General features: G+C 38.4%; 1 protein-coding gene across 1 annotated transcript in view; it reads right to left on the bottom strand.

Annotated features, from left to right (window-relative positions):
* Nucleotides 1–17,497, bottom strand: part of sorcs3a (sortilin related VPS10 domain containing receptor 3a) — a 287,711-nt gene extending 270,214 nt beyond the window's left edge. The window contains exon 1 of the mRNA XM_053477444.1: nucleotides 16,771–17,497. Coding sequence (XP_053333419.1) covers nucleotides 16,771–17,400 — 630 coding nt within the window. The 5' untranslated portion in view covers nucleotides 17,401–17,497. The remainder of the gene's footprint in view (nucleotides 1–16,770) is intronic.
* Nucleotides 17,498–19,014: the final 1,517 nt, after the last annotated feature.

Here is a 19,014-nt window from a genome sequence, read left to right as displayed (position 1 = left end):
TATATAAATTTGATTTAACTAAAAGGGACTGGTTGAATAATTCTGAAAAGTTAGACTTTAATAAAGCTTTATCTCCTACAATACCTGCTATAAATGTTTTAAATTGTGGGATTTTAAGCATATCTAAACTGTCTAGACTAGTTTTGATGCGCAGACAACATTCATGTAAATATATGAAATAAATGCAATTAGTAAAATCCCTCGCACTATGAAACGCAACCCACAGATCATTCATAACACTGTGAATATTGTATATATACCATACAGTTTGACAGACATATTTTATCCTTCTGTTCTGTGTGAAATTGTTCAGAATAATAGACAACCAGTCTACACGCCCGAGGTAAAATGGTTTAATCTTAATTGGGAGTGTGTCATGTCCTGATGCTGGTCGAATAAAAAAAAAAAATAATAATAAAACTATAAATAAAAAATAAAGAAATGCAGTCGTTATCTTTTTATAATATTATTATTAATTATTATAACTTAGTAAAATATGGGCAAGTGTAACTTATGTTTAACCGGGCCTTGCTGTGTCGCTAGCATACATAATACCGGATATAATTTTACAAGCAGTGTTTCAAGCCATAACGTTAACAAAGTTAAGGCAAGTTTTTTTTCGGGACACTGAAGGAGAGTTTGCCCAGGGCGCCATACACACTATAGCCACTGCCCGAGGGGTAAGATCAGGTGGCACAGCACCAGAGCAAAAATTACAGCAAAAGTCAAACACAGAACAGGACTTAATGCTGTACAGTCAGGAAAACCAGTGTGCAATAACAGAAAGTGATTATTTTTATTTCAAAACTTAATGTAAACCAATTGAGTAGCAAATAATGTTAACTATCCTATTAGTTATAATACTTACTATATGTGCTATATACAACTTTTACAAATGTCAGGTTCAAACAACTTGTACTATAAAATGAGAAAACAATGTATGAGCGGTGTTTTTTTTTTGACTTAACACTTAACAACTACTAAATATTCCACAGTCAACTGTTAGTGGTATTATAACAAAGTGGAAGCGATAATGACAGCAAGTTAGCCACATTCTGCAGAGTCAATAGCTACAGACCTTTAAACGTTATGACCCTTCAGATTAGCTCAACAACAGGGCGTAGAGAGCTTTATGGAATGGGTGTTAATGGCCGACCAGCTGCATCCAAGCCTTACATCATCAAGTGCAATGCAAAGCATCGAATGCAGTGGTGTAAAGCACGGTGCTACTGTACTCTAGAGCCTTGGAGACGTGTTCTCTGGAATGATAAATCACTCTTCTCTGTCTGGCAATCTGATGGATGAGTCTGAGTTTGGCCATTGCCAGGAGAACGGTACTTGGCTGACTGCGCTGTAAGTGTAAAGTTTGGTGGATGGGGGATTATGATGTAAGGTCATTTTTTTATAAGGAGTTTGGCTTGATCCCCTAGTTTTGGTGAAAGAAACTCTTAATGCTTTAGCATACCAAGACATTTTGACCATTTCATGCTCCCAACTTTGTGGTACCAGTTTGGTTATGGCCCCTTCCTGTTCCAACAAGATTGCGCACCAGTGCACAAAGTAAGGTCCATAAAGACATGGATGAGTGAGTTTGGTGTGGAAGAACTTGACTGGTCTGTACAGAGTCCTGACCTCAACCAGATAGAACACCTTCGGGATGAATTAGAGCAGCGACTGCGGCCCGGCCTTCTCATCTAACATCAGTGTCTGACCACACAAATGTCAACGGAAGAATGGTCAAAAATTGCTCCCGGAAGAATGGTTAAAAATTCCCATAAACACACTTGTGGAAAGCCTTCTCAAAAGCTGTTATAGGTGCAAAGGATGGACCAACATCATAATCAACCCTTTAGATTAATTGGATATTACTCAAGTTCATATGCATGCGAAGGCAGGCGAGCAAATACTTGTGGCAATATAGTGTACTGTACATTAAGTTAACTTTAACAGAGTATCATTGAAAAGGTTTAAATGTGCTTAAGTAATTAGTTGCTTAAAACTTTAACTTTAATGTGCCTTCATAGGGAAAGAAAATGTGATAGCGCCCTTAGTTCAAAGATGTTTACTTCCCCTAATGCACATACACACTGTGCAATCTGGTGTAATCTACGAATAAGTCTAACCTAACAGGATGAACAAATCTTAGTAACACTTACTGACTGTTATATCTGTCAGACAAATGCTGTCACACCTCAATTAAACACACACACACTCATTCAATGTGAGAGATAGAGAAAGGGAGGTGTTGGGGGAGAGAGTGAAAGATAATTGAGATGATGGAGTTTTTAAAAGACAAAACTTGTTTGAAAAAGTTCAACTTCATTTGCAACTTCTGCTCGATAGTACTCTAAGATCTATACAGGATTTCATTTAAATGGGTTAATATGCAGCTCAAAAATAGGTTAATAATTAAACAAACATTAAGAGTGCTTTTATCTCTTTTGCTTTTCTCTCCCTCCCTCTTCTTGTTTAGCAGCGGTATGCATTAGTTGTGTACAGCTCAGCTTGTGTATAACTTATTTAACGCGCCCATACATGTGATCTCCCTTGAACAGGCATAGATAAAGTCAGAGAGGTTGAAAAAAGATGTTAGAGCATAGTAAAACACGGCTGTGAAAATCTTGGTCTGTCACATCTGCAAAAATTTCACACCACAAGGTTTGTGAGTTCACAAGTGTGTGCGTTTTGATATACACACACATTTTGGTACTGTGTTAACAGATAGTGACAACCTATGCTACTATTCACAGTGCTTTTGGTTGTAAATTGCAAAGCCTTTCATCACTGTTACTATGGCATCTAAAGAACACTACAGAGTGTCCCAAAGGTCTCGATACATAGCACTGTCGGGAATGTAACACGTTTTATTAAAATGTCTTCCAAAATGGTTCATATGTTTCATGCAAAACCAGATGTATGAGCATGAGTCGAGATGATGGCGAGACGACTCCATGTGTGCCATCGAGGACAGGATGTTTTGTGAATAGGGTCTTGTTTTTGCTCTAAAGTCTTAATTTCCCCTATGCATAAAGACCTTTTGGGACACCCAGCATTCACGGGAAAATGCCTGAAAATCAAACAGCATTTCAGTTGTTTTAAAAACCTGAATAAGGAGAGACAACATGGTATTTACCGTAGGTCTCGGTTAAACATTTTTGTCCCACTTTAAACTTGATGAATGCCGTGCCTTATTTGTTTTAGCCAAATAATTGAAAACTGTATTCAAAAGTAAAACAGAACAGATAATGTAATTTTATAGTAATTTTATAGTAATTTTATTTTTTTTTATTACGCTCATATATTATAGATTAATGACGTGTAAAATAAAATATTCCATTATTGATCGCCTTGCACTTAAGGGTCTGGGTTCGATTCCCGGCCAGACTCAATTCCCGTCTCTGTGTGCCTGGAGTTTGCATGTTCGCAACCACAATCATGGGGAAAACTGCTAACTTAATAGTTGTCCAGAGGATGATCATGCAAACCCTCTACATGGAGGGTCAGCCAGAGAAGGTATTCACTAAAATGGCTGGATGTTCGCAAAGTGCTGTATTGAGGCATATTAGTGGAATGTTGACTGTGAAAGTGCACAAGCAACAGGGTTGACCACAGTCTTAGGAAAATTAAAGTTCAAGAACTTCACAAGGAGTTGGTGAGTCTGGAGTCAGTTTTTCAACAGCCACCATGCACAGGTAATTTCTTGTGTCAAACAACTCCTGATCCAGAAATAACATCAGAAGCGTCTTACCTTGGTTGAGGAGAAAAAAGACCAAGTGGGACTGCTCAGTGGTCCAAAGTCTTCTTTTGAGATAAAAGTGAATTTTGCATTTCTTTGAGCAATCAAGGCCCCAGAGTCTGGAGGAAGAGTGTAGAGGAACATAACCCAAATTGCTCGAAGTCCAGTGTAAAGTTTCCACAATCTGTGATGATTTGTGTTGCCATGTCATCTGTTTGTTAGTCCACTGTGTTTTATCAAGTCCAAAGTCAACACAGCCATCTATCAGGAGATTTTTTAAGCACTTCCTGCTTCTGTCAACTGCCAAGCTTTATAGAGATGCTATTTTCCTTTTCCAGTAGTACTCCCACTAACTGGTTTGCTGACCGCTGTGATATTACTGTGCTTGATTGGCCAGCCAACTCGCCTAAACTAAACCGCATTGGGAATATGTTGTCAAGAGGAAGATGAGAAACGCCTGATCCTGGCTACTATCAAACCAATACCTGGCCTTCAATAACGCTTCAGCAGTGCCACAGGTTGATTACTTCCATCCCATGGTGGGTTTATGCAGAACTTTATGTTAAATAAGCCCCAGGTGAGCGCATACAGTACATGAACAAGAAGATGGTTGACCTCAGGAAATATTGTTTTTTTTTTCACGAGTTAAAAACTATAATCGTCAAAATGAAAACAAAAAAGACCATAACTACAGTGGTGTAAAAAACTATTTGCCCGCTTCCTGATTTCTTATTCTTTTGCATGTTTGTCACACTTAAATGTTTCTGCTCATCAAAAACCGTTAACTATTAGTCAAAGATAACACAAGTAAAAATGCAGTTTTTAAATGAAGGTTCACGTTATTAAGGGAGAAAAAAAAACTTCAAATCTTCATGGCCCTGTGTAAAAAAAAGTGATTGCCCCCCTTGTTAAAAAATAACTTATCTGTGGTTTATCACACTTGAGTTCAATTTCTGTAGTCACCCCCAGGCCTGATTACTGCCACACCTGTTTCAATCAAGAAATCACTTAAATAGGAGCTACCTGACACAGAGAAGTAGACCAAAAGCACCTCAAAAGCTAGACATCATGCCAAGATCCAAAGAAATTCAGGAACAAATGAGAACAAAAGTAATTGAGATCTATCAGTCTGGTAAAGGTTATAAAGCCATTTCTAAAGCTTTGGGACTCCAGCGAACCACAGTGAGAGCCATTATCCACAAATGGCAAAAACATGGAACAGTGGTGAACCTTCCCAGGAGTGGCCGGCCGACCAAAATTACCCCAAGAGCGCAGAGACAACTCATCCGAGAGGCCACAAAAGACCCCAGGACAACATCTAAAGAACTGCAGGCCTCACTTGCCTCAATTAAGGTCAGTGTTCACAACTCCACCATAAGAAAGAGACTGGGCAAAAACGGCCTGCATGGCAGATTTCCAAGGCGCAAACCACTTTTAAGCAAAAAGAACATTAAGGCTCGTCTCAATTTTGCTAAAAAACATCTCAATGATTGCCAACACTTTTGGGGAAATACCTTGTGGACCGACGAGACAAAAGTTGAACTTTTTGGAAGGTGCGTGTCCCGTTACATCTGGCGTGAAAGTAACACAGCATTTCAGAAAAAGAACATCATACCAACAGTAAAATATGGTGGTGGTAGTGTAATGGTCTGGGGTTGTTTTGCTGCTTCAGGACCTGGAAGGCTTGCTGTGATAGATGGAACCATGAATTTTACTGTCTACCAAAAAATCCTGAAGGAGAATGTCCGGCCATCTGTTCATCAACTCAAGCTGAAGCGATCTTGGGTGCTGCAGCAGGACAATGACCCAAAACACACCAGCAAATCCACCTCTGAATGGCTGAAGAAAAACAAAATGAAGACTTTGGAGTGGCCTAGTCAAAGTCCTGACCTGAATCATATTGAGATGTTGTGGCATGACCTTAAAAAGGCGGTTCATGCTAGAAAACCCTCAAATAAAGCTGAATTACAACAATTCTGCAAAGATGAGTGGGCCAAAATTCCTTCAGAGCGCTGTAAAAGACTCGTTGCAAGTTATCGCAAACGCTTGATTGCAGTTATTGCTGCTAAGGGTGGCCCAACCAGTTATTAGGTTCAGGGGGCAATTACTTTTTCACACAGGGCCATGTAGGTTTGGATTTTTTTTCTCCCTAAATAATAAAAACCATCATTTAAAAACTGCATTTGGTGTTTACTTGTGTTATCTTTGACTAATAGTTAAATGTGTTTGATGATCAGAAACATTTTGTGTGACAAACATGCAAAAGAATAAGAAATCAGGAAGGGGGCAAATAGTTTTTCACACCACTGTATTTCACATTAAGAAATTCAGATTTTAATGAAGTTATGCCCAAAAAAAGCCAATATTTAAATTTTATATGCCCTGAATACAGTATATGGATTGTAGTCATGGTATTTGTTTAGGTTTTCATTGCTGTGTAGTAAGGTTGCCATCAATTTTCATAGGGCAATTGGTTGCAGCTAGTGGTGCGTATCAGGATTCAACATTATTCAGTCTCCTGCTTGGGTGACTTTTTTCTTGGATCTCTCAGAACTGGCCCCGTGCTGCTTCCCAGGTACAACTGCAGCATAGTAAATTTAAAGTTGAAAAATGTTATTAATTCATTGGAGTATGCATAGTTTCTTTGAAAGAAAAGGAAAACAGGGCATTTTAAATGCAACCACATCAGCTGTGCAAGTGAAGTACTGTTTTAGCTGTAGCAAAGGGAGTCAGCCAAACAGCAACCTGTGGCTCTAATCCAACCATCTTAACTATATAATTTGGCTGGGCAATTACTGTAAACTTTTCAATTTTGTATGCAAAATATAAAATTACATCTCAATTACCTCCAAGCCAAATACTCTACTTTGATGTGCAAAACATGTGTTAAATATAGTAACAACCAGCAATCGACGGGGTCGGAGCGGTCCTTACAAATTACATCGCAAGGGGCCAGTTTATGCCAAGATACATAGAACATGAAAGAAACCTTCATGTAGAAAGAGTTTAAAAGGTAGTTTAAAGCAAACTGCTTTTAAGATTTTATATTTTTAAAAATCCACAAAGGTTATTTAGATGAGACTAGGATTTACTTTATTTCCTTTAAATCTTGCTAGAGTTTCAATGAATAATTGGATTATACAGTATATAGTTATATTCTTATTCATGGCCAACAGACCATATTATAAATCCTTTTCTGGCAAAACAAATTTCGGCTGCTTTTATTGATTGCTCTCCCCTAACCACTCCCCCTCACCAGGGTCAAATCAATATTTAATTATTTATTATTATTTAAATGTTCCATACTTGGGCGGCACAGTGGTGTAATAGTTAGCACTGTCAACTTGCACCTTCAGGGTCTAGGTTTAATTCCCTCCTCGGGTCTGTGTGCATTGAGTTTGCATGTTCTCCCCATGCATGGGTTTCCTGCTGGTTTTTCTCCCACAGTTCAAAGAAATGCAGATTAGGCTAATTGGCATTCCCAAACTGCCCATAGTGTGTGAATGAGTGAGTGTATGTATGTGTGTCCTGTGAAGGCCAGGCATCCCGTGACCCTGTATACAGGATAAAGCGGTGTAAGCGATGAGTGAGTGAGTGTTTCGTACTCAAGTACGTATTTATACTTTCTGTTACAGCAGGTGGCAGTATGCACCTATAAGCACAAAAGATAATTTGGGAAAAATGTCAAGAGCAACCTTCTTGAACGTCTTCCTACTTCATTATGTAGTAATTCAGTATGTAGTTCAGAGGAAGAGATTGGCGAGTGTTTTGCACACATGGAGATTTTGGGGGAAACTGATCGTGCTGATGACGTTGCATTCAAAACAGGGTCCACTTCCATCTTTAAGAACAGTTGGCTTAGGCACAGCTTTTCCCAAGTACACCATTCCGTGCCCAAGTACATATACAGTGTGTTCATATTATTGAAACAGACCAAACTTTAAGGTTAAGTGTGCTTTAGTCTGGACCCAAGTCTGTAGTAGGTAAGAACCCTTAAACACACTTAAAAAAATAATAGCGAACAAGTGGACTGTTTTATGCCAACTACAAAATCTTTTGCTTGCTTGAACATTATGGTGCATAATTAAATAATTCCCAATTCAAGCACCTCATTTATTCTGTTATGATATGATTACTTAACCATTGTTACCATGATAGTATATTTGTTTAGTGTTTACCGTAAAAATGGGATTTAAAGCAGAATTCCTTGACCAAATTAAATCAATGATAATATTAAGGAAATTAAATACATTCTAATCCTTATGTAACAATATCAAAACATTTTCTACTGGACACTACTGATTGCAGAGGTACAGAATTCCCTGCCTGAGTGCTCAGGACAAGCAGATTTTCTGTCTGGGTTATTAATGTTTTATTCAACAGCTGCCTGGTGGACAACTATGTTCAAACAGACTAAGAAAAAAAACTTTTTGCAAAATACAGTAGAAAGGTTATAAAAATAGATTTATTTTTCGTCTTGTCAAATGGTGTTACATTTGAAACATTTGAAATAAAAATAATATTAATCATAATTAAGTGGGTATCTGTGGCCCACTGGCTTATCACTGTTGCTTTACACCTCCAGGATTGGGCGTTTCAATCTTGCCACAGGTCTATGTGTGGGAGTTTGCATGTTCTCACCATGCTCTGTGGGTTTCTTACAGGTGCAGTACTCTGGTTTTCCCCCATGAAGACAAACGTTGTAAACAAATTGATTTATTTCAAATTGTCCATAGTTTTTTTTTTCTTTCAAATAGTCCTACATGTTTTCCAATTGGTATGTGTGCTTATGCCCTGCAGTGGTTTGGCACCCTGTCCAAAGGGCGGAGAATTGTAACAAAATTAGAAAAAAAAAAAATAAACATCTAATCAGGATAATTATAAAATAGCTATAAATAGCGATACCGAATCGCAATATAAAATCGTATCAGGTGGGTACAATATTTTTTGTCATATAGCCAACCCCAATGGAGACAGACTTACTTACTTATTAATAATCTATACCACTTTATCCTGTATACAGAATAGCTGGGGGCCTGGAGCCTATTTCAGGAGACTTGGGGCATGGGAATTGAACCCAGAACCTGGAGGTGCACAGCGACAGTGCTAACCACTAAGCCACTATGCCACCTAGAACTCAGAACAAGAAAATAATAATAATAATAATGATAATTGATTAATTCTGCAAAGCTTTTATTTATTTATTTATTTATTTATTTATTCAAGATATATATATATATATATATATATATATATATATATATATATATATATTATTTTTTATTTTTATTTTTTATGTATAACAGAAAAACATGGAAGAGGGCAGGAGAAAGGTGCGGACCTTTTTGTTTTGTTTTGGTAGGAACTTTTCATTAAGTTTGCTGCGTTTTCCTTAGTCTACATAAATGTAATTAATTAGCTTGCAATATGTTGTTACATTACTGGGCATGCACCCTGAAGCTTTAACTTGCCTAATATAAAGCAATCTAATTAATTTATGATTTGCCCACCCCTGCATTGTGCTGATTTTGTAGTACTTCTAAGAATGTAGCCATGGTTCTAATCATTACCCTGCCCAGAAAGCTAAAGGAAATGGGAGAAAGCAATAAAGATTTAAAAAGATAACACAGTAAAGGGATCAGCTTCAGGTCAATAGAAATGAAACATAATCAAATATGTCACTCTGTTATATCAACGTCATTAACACAAGGAAACTATGTTCTTTGCTAATAGGCTTCCAGCAGAATCGGTCACGGTAATGAGGACACCTAGATTCGTGAACATTGCCTCCCCAAATCCTTTATGCAGTGGAAGCTTTTCTTCCTTTAAAACATACGAGTTATACATAATGTTGCCCTGCCAGGAAAGAGTAATGTTAGAGAAAATGAAAAACCATACACGAAACGTCACCGAAAATGAAAGAAAATGGTTTTGCCTTGAACACGTGTGAGTGATGAAGTGTTCCCATTTCACATCTCGCTGTCATTTCTACAAAAAAAAGAAAAGAAAAAAGAAAAAGTCAAATCCCTCAGTGATATTCCTACATTCTCTTGTCCAAAAGAATAAGCGGAGCATCACAAGGAGCTCGGAAGCACAGCGGGCTGAAAGTGATCTCTGCGCACAGACATTTTCTTGGCACCATCGCAGAAACAACCTCAGCCAAGATACCAGGGTCCCAGGGCAACGCGGAGATAAATCCTTGGAGCATGGCATCAGGCCACATGCTACTACTAGCATGCAGAGGAAAGCAATAGGGGGCCAGGAAGTGAATTTGTAAACAATAATTAGTACGAAGGGGGTAGAGCGATGTTTTTTGAGGGAGTAAATAATTAATGACATCCCTCTGCTTTTCTGGTGAGTCAGTGTTTAGTCAGTGTTTAACAAATGCAGTTCTATATAATCTAACAAATTATGGCTGATACATACTGTACTGTAAGACCACTACACCCAAGGGACATCGGTAGGATTTATAGGACTAGTCTCTGTTATTCTGTACTGGGGCAAAATAGAGCAAGCTGAAAATTTTATAAACTATAGGTAGGATTTTTATCCCTCTATTTAAATTGGGCATAAAGTTTGCATGTTCTTCCCATGCTTGCTAGTGGGAGCAAACCCTCCATTGCCAAATTCTCACGGCACGTAAGTGGTGGATTACCACCTCGTCCAGGGTGTTTCCCACCTCAAGCCCTAAGTCCCCTGGGATAGGTTCCTGGCCCCCCACAACCCTGTATACAGGATGAAGCGGTCTACTGTAGACGATGAGTGAAAGTGAGTTGAAGGTGGGCAATGCTTATGCAAAACATTAGGTATACTGCAAAACTAATTTGGCTTTTTTTTTTTTTATAAAATGCTGTCTGTACTTCAATTTGGAATAATGTGCTAAATCCATTGTGTGCCTGGAAAAATTTACCTTTCAGATAAATGCAGATTAACAAACACAATAATGAGGACCTCCTCCCTTAAATTAATGTTATTGGAATTTTTTTTAATCCCCTAGACCTTTTTCTGGACCTTCTCTTTTTTTCCCCCAAAACCGCCAAGGAACTTCCTCAGTATTGTGCAATTTTCCAGCCCTAGTCACCCAAACGTAATTCACATCTTCAAGAATTTGACTTTAGCATCTGACTATTTTAGGCAGTAAATAAGCAGTTAATGAGACGACCTGAGACTGCTAACATTGCTTTGAATGTTAAACATATGACTGGTACTCAGCTGAAAAGCCTAAATACTATATCCAAACCACTTATGCTTCCATAAATCCTCAGTTAATAATATGAACCAGCTACAATTTCTGCATTGGCCCTACATCTATACTGTGAGCTTCAAAAAATAGCCCTGAATTGCATGACCCTTGAGTATTCCAGAGTGACCCAAGTCTTTGTGAAGTAAGTCTGCATTAAGCTCCATTTAAGTGTGCCGGTGCATCACCTAGCCTTTTATGCAAATCAGTAGTTTTGATTTTCTCACTGAATGTATGACATCAAACCGTAGCAAAGTACGTGCTTCATAAAAAAAAAGGTGCAAAACCATTGAAATATGAATCTATTTGATAAGCTTCTCCGTCCGCAACAATCTTTCCACTTTCCGGAAAATGTCCTCCAGTGAGCTCCAAACTAACTAAAAGAGTGTACATAAGACCAGTGCATGGCGATAATGACACAGAACAGGAGCGAGGTAATGGCTGTCACTTCACGTCCGTCAGAGCGACTCAGGCTGAAATATTGCTCATAAGCTGTCAAGATCACGGGATGCCAGAGGGCTTTAGAAAGTCGTAGTCCACCCGGGTAGCGTTTGAAGGTAGTGGAGGAGAAGAAAAGGAAAACGGATAAAGTGACAGCAAGAGAATAGACCTGGATCTCAAAGTGCAAATGATATAAAGCAATAGGAGACTGAAACACAGCCATGTGTGACGAGAGGACAAATTAGGGGAGAACATGGTGAGCATTTGCTCTGGAGAATTAATCCTAGTGAAGTAAACACCGGTATGTATTCCTGCGAAAGATGCGGACAAATAAAAATCAGTCTGGACATGGCCTGCAAAGTTCTTTCATAATAGATACTCTAGGGCTCAGGATACTGGAAATATACAGAGAGGGGGGAAAAAAAACTATTAGCCATTAAGCTATCCCAAAAGTGCCATGCTGGCTGTAAAATGAAGTCCTAAAAATGCGCTTAATCTAGACAAAGCCAGAATGCAGTGGTGATTTATGGTAGGTCCCTGACTCTGAGGGCTCAAGGTTGGATAAGAGGATAATAACAAATTACAGAGTGTGCTTGATAAGGCTAAGCCATTGGAATGACTTGCAACATTTACAAGGAAATAAAAGACTTAATTGAGATTGATTTATTTCACATCAATAAATTGCTGTTTTTAGGTGGGGGGGGGGGCTTTCAGAAGGGTGGGCTGTTAATGGTCTAGCAAGATGCGAACAAATAAAAATCAGTCTGGACATGGCCTGCGAAGTTCTTTTATAATTGATACTCTGGGGCTCAGGATACTGGAAATATAAAGAGAAGGTGAAAAATATTCTCATATTTCAAACATAAATACCCATCGAGTCGCACATCAGAAAAGCATTTCGGATTGTGAGTTTAAATCCAGAAGTTGCCATGGCCAGAAGAAAGACATTGTTTTCTTTACCCTGTCAAGCTTAGTGACACTAGCCAATCACAGGCAATAGTTGAGTTAATGACACAAAGAGGATTGCACGTTCCTTGAAATGTGCTGCTCCGCCCCATGATGCAGCATAAGAAGTTCCGAAATTATGCATTTGCTAACATACAAAGGCAAGCAACAGCTATGCACCCTTCCTATGTAGTAGTTTTCCTATGATAGAAGAGACTTAAGTATTAAATAGGAATGGGACAAAAATTGAATTAAGAAGGTAATCTGAGATAATTAAAGACATATACAGTTTCACCTCTTTTATTTAATAAATTGCAATTTTTCTGTTTAATGAAGTGCAACAATGCCACTATTATTATTATTATAAACGAAAAAATGCAACCGCCTATCTGCTTCATAGTGTGTAATCGTTCACCCCACGTCATTTTTATTATGCCATCAATAAGAACTTGAGATATAATAAATTGCTTAATGCTAATGGCTTCACTCTTGAGCTATTAACAGATATTAGATTTTACCTTTCCATAAATTATCACAAACAGCTGTCTCTGCAATAATAAAGAATGGATCTGTCTTTCATCTGGGTTCTGAGTTTCACAAAGATGTCTAGACCTGTTACAACTGTGAATTTGAAAAAAAAAATGGTGTCAGACTTACTCCCAGAATAATCACACCATCTATTTAACCATGCAAAAAAAAAAAAAAAGACTCTTTATTTCACTAGGTTCTTACACTCACACGACCTGTAATTATGATTGTATTTCTGATTCCTTCATAAATTCATTAACCTTTGATTCTCGAAATGCATCATTGGTCAATGACCAATTAAAAAAATAATAAAATCCTTATATGGATGTCCTGGTAATGTGTGTGTCAGCAATATCAGATTTGTCATGTAGAACCAAGGTTAATATTATATTTTAAATGTATTAATTTTACTACTAATGGAATATGGGAATTGTTAAAACTCTAGAACTCTCCAAATGCTTATATTTTTATATTTTTTCAACCATAAAACAGGTGGTCATATGTGTCTATTGTATTTACTCAGTCATATTTGTATACAGTAGTTGTTAAAAATATTGCCTAAGTTGTGCTAAAACATGGATATAAGACACTCCATATTGTACAATCCTGACAACTAAAACATAGTTATTAGTAATGCAAAAAAATGGCAAAAATGCTCTGCTTTTTAAAGCTTAAAGACATTAATAAACTAAAAAAAAAACACTGGCCATTTGTCCTTGTGCTTAGACTGATGTAAGTACAGAGCACATAGATGCAAAATCAAACCTAAGAATATACCTAATATGTAGCTACATTGATTTTGTTATTTCACTAAAAGTCAAGACAAGGTCAGGCAGATACACTCATGGCTATATAAACCATTCAACCATTTTATTCCTGACCATGTAAAGGATACATAAACCTTTTAAACTATCTAGGAATGCTTATTACAATCAACTAAATTAACATAGCCACTTTCATTACGTAATAATGTAAGCCATGAAGCCCAGATGACCTAAAAGCACAAATCTTGACATGAATATACTGTAGTAGCCAGTGCTGTATACTGTATATTACAATAGCAACCAAAAGCCACAGCCAGTACCACTGCCTTTAACACATGTCTTATTGATGGTTGTGGAATATCTGGCATGACTCTGCGATGGAGACGGTGGCAGTTCAAAAACTCAGCCCATAAAAAAAAAACATGCTTTTATTTCCTCTCACTGCTGCAGAGTGCTGCTAACTAAATGACATACTGCAGAGTTCACCTAGTATTCATTACACTGGCTGTCATCTTGCCTGGGAACATTTTTCTATGTCATGACGGGATAAGGATCCAGAGAAGGTGGAGGTGTAGCAGCGGATTAATGTAATAATTTTTTTGATGTTAGTCATTATTCTCCAGTGCTCCATAAATTAATAAGAGCATGATGCGTCAGGATAATTCAGCTGAAATGCTGAAAAATGTGTAGCCTTTATCATAAATTGTACCTGGTTCCAGAAGCCGAGGTGGTGTAATATAATACTAATATCGAAACTGATTAGTGTAGGCCACGTCAACGTATCATGATATCTTTATTAGGGATATGAATCACCATGGACCAGCCAATATTTTATAACAATATTGTATTATCATGATTATAACTTATTTTAAAAACATCAGAGATTCTTAATACAACACTACTGTTTAGCAGTTAACTTCCACACCAACCTATACAGTTTATCATAGACATAAATGTCTTTAAGTAATAAAGTGATATGATGTGCCTAAGTGGCAATGAAATAACTTGCAATACCCAAATGATGCACATAATATTTAATTAGGGAAATGCAAAAGCAAACCAAAGGAAGAAAGGATATAACAAGCTATAGTGTTATAATAAAATAATAAATGACGGCATGTTATTCAGCCAAATATCAAACATAGTAACTCCTACCAATGTGAACTGATTATTTTCCTAGAACAGTATGTCTGAGTGTTTTATTCTTATTATACTTATACTTTTTTTTTAAATAGTAACAATTTCCAACTTTAACCTTTTTATTTTACATTTATACATTGATTTGTTTACACATTTATACATCAATAAACATAACAGCTACAGAATGTTCAATAAACAGGTTATTTCCTTTTAATGCTTCTAACTGTTATAACCTGTTGTTCCTTCACCTCTTTTTATGTCTCTAAATTAAAATGACAAAAATTTGCAGCTTATCATTTCACAAGGAAAGCACAAAAACTAAACTTCTTAGAATTTCCAGTGGTGAAAAGCATTACCTTGAATTGTTACAAATAACTGACACTGGAGACTCCTTACAAAAAAAAGTTAAACATCAAATAAGTTTAACCATATCAACCTTGTTTAACCCTGTAAATTGGTTGTTGTTATAGAAATACTACTGTACAGTATTAGTGCTTAACCTGTGATTTGTCTCGCAATTATAATTATGTATACAGTAACATTATCTTAGACACCAGTGTGGGTTGCGGGTCTAAGCTTAATGGTACAGATAATTAATCAACACCTCCTGACCAATCAGAGGTCATTTTATTGTATCTGAAAATGATTCTTAATATTCCAATCTGGATTTTGACCAAGTAAAACAATAGTACAGCTCTTCTCTATAGTCTGCGTTTTAAACACACACATAAGGCTAGAAATAATATTACAAATATCACTCTCTTACACTTAAAATTCTTAACAGAAGAGTTTATTTCAGTGCAAAGAAATGTGATGATGCTGACATTCTACAGCCGGAAAAACATTTTGTACTGCACATTTTTGCCCATATTTGAGCATTTCTATCAGAGATTTTTCAATGTTGCCACTTAAAATACAGGAAATTAATATAAGATAATATTAGAAAAGCGTTGCTGGTGGGTAGCGATATTCGTTCATTACATCAAGCACAACCATCCGAGAATGTCGTAGGGAAATCAGAGCCAGGTGTGCATGACAAGGACATTTAAAGATCCTGTAATAGACACTTTTTAAAAAATGATACATCTGAACTACCAACACTGTTTGTTTGTTTTCTCTGTAAAAAAAAAAAAAAAAAAATGGGGGGAAAAATTATTATGAACAAATTGTCGACAGTTTTTGAGGGGAACATCTGGAGGAAAGTTCTCTCAGGACTTGTCTGAGTATCTTCCATAAAAAAAATAAAAAATAAAGCTCTGTGTGTGTTTGTGTGTGTGTGGCCAGTTCTACTTAGCTCTCCGTTCCACCTTTCGGAGCTCCAAAGCAAGTACAATTCTGCTCATCTGTTTCGTCTCTCTCCCCTACCCCTTGCCTAACCAGCTCCCCATCCAGCTTAGAAACAATCAGACTTGAAGGATTGCTCATTCATAGCTCGTAGTGTGAAACTGGAAAATCTCACAACATAAAGCACCAACCACCATCACATGCATTAAAAATATGCCAGAAAAGACAGACAGAAAGAAAACATGGAGTCAGTAGGTCTGCTACTGACACCCACTCCATCTCTCTCTCTCTCTCTCTCTCTCTCATATATATATATATATATATATATATATATATATATATATATATATATAGGCTTTTCCTTTAAGGATCCATTAGGATTTTTTATGTGCAGCCTCATCTACAGTGTCAGACATTCTGTTCAGGATGATGTCAGAGGCTTGGAGTTGATTTATATCAATCAGTATGAATCAGTGCTTATATGGCAAGCATCACAGATGGGATTTATAAGTCTTTAAAGTATTTTACAAGTGAATGCAGGAGCAACACCAGGCACCTGCTGAAGAAGTCTGGGGGAACTTATAAAGCATCAAGGTTCATCGCTTTGGGGTGCTCAGCATTCCTCAAGGGTTCAAGCATTAACTTAAAAAGAAAAATAAATAAAAATGGATTGATGGATGCATGGAACTCACGCTGCTGTTCGGTCCGGTCCAGTAAACCACAGCGTGGTTGTGAGCGGAGTCTCCAGCCAGGGCGAAAGTGGTACTGCTCACTTTGGGTTCCTTCGACCTGGAAGCGGCGACTTTCCCCTCGTCGCGGTTGCGCCGCAGTTTCTGTCCGTCCACGAACAGCAGCGCGTCCGAGGACTCCGCGGAGTCTCCGCTCCGCGCGCGCGCGCCAAGCTCGTCCGGTTGCGCCGCGCTCCGTCTGCGTCTCGGGAGCGCAGCGCCGGTTTGACCCACTTTCGCACAATCCCGGTGTCCCCGCGTAGTTTGATCGCGCCGCGGTTTCGCACCGGGTGCACGCGCCACCATCACTTCCACTTCTCTCGAGTTTGGCGCGCCGCTCGCGCTCGTTCCCAACTCCTGAACTCCCGGTTGCGATCTCGAGCGCGCGGAACTGACAAGTGATTTCCCAGCCTCTGTAGGAGTGATAGTGACAGTGATAGTGCGTGCATTGTTTTGGACGTCCCCGATTCTTACGAGCGTTGGTAACGGGCACGATACGCAAGTTACCTCCGCTTTGGTAACGGCACAGAGATGCAAAGAGCAAACAAGCCAAGTGCACAGAGTCAAGTGCATGCCAGATGATAACGCATCCATGGTCAGGGCAGAGTAGAGCAGAGCCTGGGAATGCAGGATTTCCGTGCTTGAGATCCGTGAATGCTCGGAGCGCGCTCCCCTCTCGGTTTTTTAGGCAAGTGCTCTTCAGCTAAACTGTTCACGTTCAGCTATCTGATGAAGTAAAGGCAGCAAGCACAGAGGGGAGGAGCTGAACACTGGCCAGGAGAGAAGGAGAGAGAGAGAGAAAGAGAGAGAGAGGGAGAGATGCGCGCATGATACTTATTTAGCTTTCCTCTATTTTTTCCCCTAGGTATTTTTTTTTTAAATCATAAAGGTAAACTAAAAAAATCACCGTGTCAACCAACATTAATGTGTTTGTCATGTGCACTACCATAAATTAACATACCCCGACATTAATGTGTTTCTTCAGTGCATGTCGTCATGCATCCTAAACTCGCCAAGATAAACCATCTGTTGTTTGGCATTAAAAAAAAAAAAGTCAGTCCAATGGCAAAACAGTGGTGGAAGGAGGGAGAAAGGGGAGAGGAGGGGGGGGGGGGGGTGAGGAGGGGAGCAAAGATAAAGAAATAGGTAGTTTTCTCACGCGCACGAGCGACATTTAACCTTGTTCCTCGTATTCATGACGCACGGGTCAGTGCAGCATGGTGTGCGCGCGCGCGTGTTTTTGTGTGTGAGAAAAGAGTAGAAAAAATGCCATCGCAGTGACATGTCCAGATTTCAGTCCTGACCTGGCAACAACACACCAAGGGGGTGATATCAAATCATGTGTAGCAGGGCTTCTCACATTCTTTTGGTCACACAGGACCACTTGAGCTGTACCAAAAAGTTCAATGACCCTCTTTAATATCAGGCTAACTATTTAAAATGTATAAAAATTATTGTGGATATAGGATGTTTTTTTTTTTTTTTGTACAAGACTTTCCTTGTAGAACTTTCCACACTTACAGTATATATATACAGCAGCATGGTTTCAGGTCTGGGTTCAATTTCCCTGGGCTTGGCGGTTTTCCTTCAGGTACTCTGGTTTACCCCTACAGTCCAAATACATACAGATTAGGGTAATGTGCATTCCCAAATTTCTTGTACTGTGTGGAATGACAACAGGACGTCAAATTGGCAACTTGATCCCTTAAGTAACTGCCATGTACATCTCCAGGATGGGAGTATCTGTTGCCCGATGTGCTGGATGGATCATGGATGAACTATATAGGTGGCATGTAGGTAGTGGTTATCACTGTGGATGCTTTCTGGCCTCGCACCTTCAGGGTTGAGGGTTTGATTCCCATCCTCAAGTCAAAGAGTTTACATGGTGCAAAGAGTTTACATGGTGTGAATGTGTGTATGTGTGTGTATGCCCAGCAATTGATTGATATGTGTGTGTATGCCCAGCAATGGATTGGCATCCTGTCCAGGGTGTGTACCGCACCTTGTGCCCAAAGTTTATTTGCGTAGGCTCTAGGCCCCCTGTGACCCTATACAGAAAAAGCGGTTTAAAAGATGAATGAGTAAATGAATGAATATAGACAAAATATGTGGATTTTTAACCAGAAGTATGTTTAAATTTTAAATGTTGATGCCATCATATTTAGCAAATTGTGCTTCTAATGAAATTATTTTTAAATGAACATGTTT

Source organism: Clarias gariepinus, chromosome 18 (genome assembly GCF_024256425.1).
Source record: "Clarias gariepinus isolate MV-2021 ecotype Netherlands chromosome 18, CGAR_prim_01v2, whole genome shotgun sequence".
Lineage (NCBI taxonomy): Eukaryota > Metazoa > Chordata > Actinopteri > Siluriformes > Clariidae > Clarias > Clarias gariepinus.
Note: the sequence above shows the minus strand (reverse complement) of the source record. Positions and strands in the feature narration are given on the sequence as shown.